Below are 5,765 nucleotides of genomic sequence, written 5' to 3'. Positions count from 1 at the left end.
GGAGAGAGAGATGGAGAGGAGGGGAGATGGAGAGAGAGATGGAGAGGAGGGGAGATGGAGGGAGAGAGATGGGGGAGATGGGGAAGAAAGAGATGGGGAGAAGGGGAGATGAGGGAGAGAGAGATGGGGGGAGAGAGGATATGGAGAGAGAGAGATGGGGAGGAGGGGAGATGGAGGGAGGAAGGATGAGGAGAGAAGAGGCCAAAGCTAGGTGAGTCACAGAGAGAGAGAGAGGAAAAGTCTAAGATGTGGGAAGGTGATCCAGAGAGGAAAGAAAAAGAGACAGGAGAGAGACTGACACAAAGATGCACAAATGAGAAGAGAGAAGTCTCAGAGATACAAAAAATATACACATACACAGAGATGGAGAGATGGAACCTCAGAAAAAGATCCAGGGATATGCCCAGAGGAAATGTGGCAACTTAGAAGCAAGTATTGTGTACAGGAATGATCCATTTCATTTGTTCGTCTCCAGTGTTCGAGAAATATTTAGTGAGTGCCAATCCCTTCTAGATTATATCAAGGCCCGAGGCATGTGGTGGTTAACAGACCGTCAAGGTCTTGCTCTCCTGGAACTCACAGGAGAGACAAACAAGAAATATTAAGAGAATTCCAGTTATGGAGAAGTGCTTTAAAAACTAAGGATGTGGTGACAGTGGTGGGGTGGGGTGGGCAGGACAGACTCTAGATGACTCCAGAAGACCTGGCTGCAGAGGTAACCTTTGAGCAGAGATGCGGGTTATGAGAAGGAAAGGGACGGGCCACCAAAAGCAGCACAAAAGCCCTGAGGAGTCACAGGTTTGCAAGGAGGCTCCACGGCGGGCAGGTTAACAAGGGTGAGCACATCAGGGTGAAGTCAGAAGCGAAGGCTGGGGACAGCTCATGTAGGACCTTGTAGCCCTGGGAAGAAATTTGAATTTTATTCTAGATTCCAAGGGAAGCCCTTGGAGGGTGTGAGCACAGGCATGACATGATCATATTTTTATTTGAAAACAAAACAAGAGAATCCCATTGCCGTGCCGAGAATAGATTTAGGAGTGAAAAGTGGAAGTAAGGAGGTAGGGGCTGTTGTCCTTGTCTAGTTGAGGCTGAGGGTGGCCTGGACCAATGTGGAAGCTGTGAGGATGGAGAGAAATGGAAGAACAAGGCATGAGATTTTGGAGGCAGAGCCCAGAGTGGTGGTGAACTCGATGTAGCAGGAGACGGAATGCGAAACCAAAGTGAGAGAAAGAGGAATTCTTTATTTGGGCATGCATGACTTGAGCGGGTGCTGATGTGTGTTGCCTGAAAGGAGGCCACCAGGGAAGGAATCAGGATTTGAGTGGGAAGGTTCAAGCATCCTTCTCTGGACATGTCAAGGTGGGGATGCTTGTGAGAAACCCAAGTCGGGGTATCAGGTAACCAGAGGGATACGTGAGACTGGAGCTTGGGGAAGAGGTCATGACTGGAAATACAGCATATAGGAGACATTTAAAGCCACTGGACTGGATGAGGTTACCTAGGAGGTGAGTGTGGACAGAGAAGGGACCCCGGCCAGAGCCTCAGGGGGCATCTGCATCAGAGAGAGGAGAGGAGGTAGTAAAGGGGGCAAAGGGTGACCATGAGGTGAGAGGAAACCAGGAGCAAAGGGTCAGTGGTGCCAAACCTGCTGAGAACTGAGAAAGAACCAAAGACTATTGGGTTTGACCCTGATTGGAGGTCACTGCAGTGCAATGGTGGGGACAGGAGCCCTGCTGCATGGGAGGAAGAAAGAATGTGGGAGGGTGGAAGGAAAAGGAGACCAGGCCATCCTTTTGATATGAAAGTGACAAGAACTTTCATACCAAAGAGAGTTCTTACCCTTTCTGTGAAAGGAGAGAAAGGGAGACTGTCAGACAGGGAGATGGAAGCCAGAAAAATACACTCTGATGTGAGGGAGCTGTTACAGCAGGCGAGATTGAGAAAGATGGGAGGCCCAGGGCCAGGAGGGGAGGGTGGATTCCAGGGGGGCAGGGCAGAGGTGCTGTAGGAGCGTGTGTGTGTGTCTGATCGCTAGGAACCAAGGCACTGCTGGACCAGACCCAAGGCTGCTTTGCCCAGCTCCCATCTCATGCTGCTGCCAGCGCCTCGCATACTCTCGGATTCCCCTCTGGATCCTGCCGGAGGCCTGGAAAGACCCAGTGAAGAGAAGGGCAAGAACAGATTTCACTCATTCATTTAAGAACTATTGCCTGAGGCCTTCCAGGCGCCAGGGCCTGACATCTGAGAGCCGCCTTGGTCAGGAGACAGGAAGGGCGGCCAATTAGAATTCGAAGGGATGTGTGCTCTGATGGGGGCATTGAGGAAAGGCAGCGGGCACCATCCCTAGCTTGGGAGGGGATGTCTGTGTGTCACCATCTCACTTCATCCATTCATCTGGTTGCTCATTCATTCATTCATTCTTTCATGTCACCTAATGCACATTTCCTAAGGCCTCCTGTGTACACGGCCCTGGGCTGGGTGGTACTGGGGTATACTGGGGACACTGAGCTGAGACCCTCGTGTACCTGGGCCCTGGTGGGAGAGCAGGAAGCAGACACACACAGTCACATCCCAGGGCAATGCATGCTCTAATGGAAGCGGCACAGGGGACTGTGGGCATCCGGAGCAGGGTGGGCAGAGAGCGCCAGGGTGCACCAGGCCCCACTGGAGCCACCACCACGGAGAAGGAGTTGGTGAAAGGTGGGTCCCACCTGGGCCATCCGCAGAAGGGCTAAGGGAGGGGAGGAGGGGTGAAGATCTGGCCCCGCTGCCATTCCACACGGCTGTCCCCGTCCCTGCCCCTGGGGGAGCTGAAACTGCATGGATGGTCCCCCAGGGGTGCCCCATCTAATAAACTCGATGAAGAGGACTGCGGCTCTGGTTCCCACGCCCCTCACACCCAGCCCTCCCCAAGGAGCTGAGGACCCCAGCATGAATCTGTCCTTTCATCCTTCAAGGCCCCGGGGATCTGGGCCCCAGTCTTCTCTTCCCTCAGACCCAGGAGTCTGTGTCCCCGGATCGCTCCTCCGGATTCCCTGTCTCCAGTCCCCTCCGCTCTGAGGCCCAGGAAGTGAGTCCCTGGGCTCCTCCTCACGCAGACCCAGGAGTCCAGGCCCCCAGCCCCTCCTCTCTCAGACCCAAGGGTCGGACTCCAAGCCCCTCCTCCCGCAGACCCTCCTGCCTCAGATCCCGGAGCCCGGATCCCCAGCCCCCTCCTTCCTCAGACCCGGGAGTCCAGGCCCCCAGCTCCTCCTCCCTGAGACCCATCAGTGCAGGTTCCCAGCCTGGCCAGCTCCGGACCAAAAGTCCAGCTTCCCTGCCCTGCCCCCTCCCCTGCCACCTCGGTGATCCGACCCTCAGTTCACGCCCTTGCCCCTTAAGGAAATAAAAGTCCCCTCAGGCTCCACCCGGGTCAGGACCTGGCCCCCAGCCCCTCCTCCCTGGGGGGCCTCCGTCTTCCCCAGCCTTGTCCCCTTAAAATACCCGGGATCCCTATGGCAACAGGCGCCAGGCGACAGGTGCGGGTGTTATTTACGGGTCGAGCCCGAAATAGCCCTGGAGGGTGAGGGGAGGGCGATGGGGGCGAGGCCGGAGGGAGCGGAGCGGCCGGCCTGGGGGCCGAGCGCGGTGGCCGCGGCGTGCAGAAGCCGACGGATTGGAGGCATCGCGGAGCTGGGGTCGGCGCGGCGCCGAGGCAGGAGAGCGAGAGGGGTCCCTGCCCAGGAGACCGGGGTGGGAGGCCTGAGGGAGGCGCCGGGGCTGGCGCTGAGCCTGGAGCCTTCCCGGCCTGGCAGGCCCTGGGAGCCCGGGGGAGGGGGAGCCCAGTGATCTCCAGGGGACACAGAGTCTCTTCTGGGTCCCAGTTGTCCTTTGATCCCTGGGGGGACTTTGTCCCCATTTCCTGAGCCGCAGTGCGGACCACAGCCCCTTCATCTGAGCCCCACTGGGGACCCCAGGTCCCCCTCCTGAGCCCTGGGGGCTTCCCTCAGCCCCCTTCTCTGAACGCCACTTGTCTCTCAGCCTCAGTGCAGACCTCTGATCTCCCTTTTTTAAATGGCCAAAGAGACCCCGATCCCCTTTCCCTGAATTCCAGCAGGCCCCCAGCCCCCCTTCTCTGAACCCCAGGTGGGACTCAGCTGGTCCCCTTCTGTGACAGTTGGTGGATCCTCCTGACCCTCTGAGACCCAGAAATAATTCTGGTCTCCCCTTCAGAGCCCCCCCTAGGGACCCAGCTCTTCCTCTTCTGAACCCCAGAGGGGACCCAACTCCTCCCTCCGCAGACTCTGAGCCCAAAAGAAGCCAGAAGGCGTCTCCTCTCAAACACACAGAGGACCTCAGCTCCCCGTCCTGGGTACCCCAAACTCTGAGTCCTAGTGGGGAGCTCAGATCCCTTCCTTCAGGAAACCTGGTTTCCCTTTGGCGATTCCTTCCAGTGGGCATCCCAGAGCAGCCCGGGCCTCAGAGGTCCAGCTGCCACTCAGTTCTCCTTCCTCTGGAGCCTCCAGACCCCTGGCCTGGGCACCCAGGTTCTAGCTCTGAGCCTCGAGGGGACCACAGCTTTCCTGTGGGTCCCATCTTCTTTGCTGAGTTTCTGTGGGTACCCCAGGCCCTCCTCTGAACCTCAGAGGGTTCCCCAGCCAGAAGATCTAGTTTTTTCTCTTCCAAGCCCCAGAGGCAACCTTGACACCCCCATTTGAGGTTCTAGGGACGATTCAGATCTTCCCTCTCAATATTCCAGTGGAAACTGAGCCCCTCACCCCCTTCCAGACCCCAGGCGCTTCCCTCCCCACCCCAGGAGCCCTCCTCGGCTCTGCCTCCTTTGCACCTGAGCCCCGTCACTGGCTGTAAAGATGATGATGTGGTCCAACTTCTTCATGCAAGAGGAGGACCGGCGGCGAGCGGCCACGGGCCGGCGACGGGCTCAAGCACAGCACAAGTCCTGGCTGACCCCGGAGCAGGAGGGGAAGATCAAGCTGGTGCTGCTGCTGACCACCGTGGGCGCCACGCTGGCTGTGCTGGCCGTGGGCACCGAGTTCTGGGTGGAACTCAACACCTACAAGGTCAACGGCAGTGCCGTCTGCGACGCTGCCCACCTGGGGCTGTGGAAGATGTGCACCAAGCGACTGTGGCAGGCCGACGTGCCCGCGGGCAGAGAGACCTGCGGCCCCGCAGAGCTGCCCGGAGGTGAGAGGCCACTGCCCCAGTGCAGGGCTTGTACCCCACAGACAGTGAGAGAGGCCCGTGTCTGAGAAAACTGAGCCCTAGAAACAGCCTGTGCCCCAGAAAGAGCCTGAGCCCCAAGGACAGAGCTTGCATCCTCAAAAGAGCCCATGCCCACATCAACCTGTGCTCCTGAGTGACTTTTGTCCCAGGCAGAAACTGTGTGGAGAAAGAGAGAAAGCCTGTACCCCTAGCCTAGCCCATACTTCTAGCCCAGCCTGTGCCCCAAGACCAACCTATGACCTCCAAAGTTCCTAGAACGCCAACACAGCCTGTGACCTCAGACATTTCTGTGTCCCCAGACCAGGCTGTACCCCCAGAGAGAGCCCATGTTCCTAGAGAAAATTTGTGCATCCTCCCACAGCCTGTGCCCCGAGACCCAGCCTGTGACTCCAGACACAGCTGGTGCCCTTAGACCGCCTGAGTCCCCCTCAAACACCTGTCCCTGCCCGAGTCAGCCTGTGCCCCCTGTGCATGCCCACAGACAGCCTTTGCCCACGTGTGCATGCCCACAGACAGCCTGTGCCCCCGTGTGCATGCCCACA

At 58.0% G+C, this 5,765-nt stretch overlaps 2 protein-coding genes across 3 annotated transcripts in view; both read left to right on the top strand.

The window, feature by feature from the left end:
• The window catches only part of CACNG8 (calcium voltage-gated channel auxiliary subunit gamma 8), a 21,367-nt gene extending 17,328 nt beyond the window's left edge, over nucleotides 1-4,039 (top strand). Inside the window, exon 5 of the mRNA XM_046682106.1 lies at nucleotides 4,021-4,039. Within this exon, the coding sequence (XP_046538062.1) occupies nucleotides 4,021-4,039 (19 nt within the window). The remainder of the gene's footprint in view (nucleotides 1-4,020) is intronic.
• Nucleotides 3,607-5,765, top strand: part of CACNG6 (calcium voltage-gated channel auxiliary subunit gamma 6) — a 22,584-nt gene continuing 20,425 nt past the window's right edge. Inside the window, exons 1-2 of one of the 2 annotated variants that reach the window (XM_046682924.1) lie at nucleotides 3,607-3,694; nucleotides 4,768-5,184. In XM_046682924.1, the coding sequence (XP_046538880.1) occupies nucleotides 4,851-5,184 (334 nt within the window). In that variant the 5' untranslated portion in view covers nucleotides 3,607-3,694; nucleotides 4,768-4,850. Of the gene's footprint in view, nucleotides 5,185-5,765 lie in introns of both variants that reach the window. The other variant, XM_046682925.1, reaches the window with a different exon arrangement.

This window comes from Equus quagga, chromosome 13, assembly GCF_021613505.1.
Source record: "Equus quagga isolate Etosha38 chromosome 13, UCLA_HA_Equagga_1.0, whole genome shotgun sequence".
NCBI classification, from domain to species: Eukaryota; Metazoa; Chordata; class Mammalia; order Perissodactyla; family Equidae; genus Equus; species Equus quagga.
This window is presented reverse-complemented; position numbering and strand designations above follow the sequence as displayed.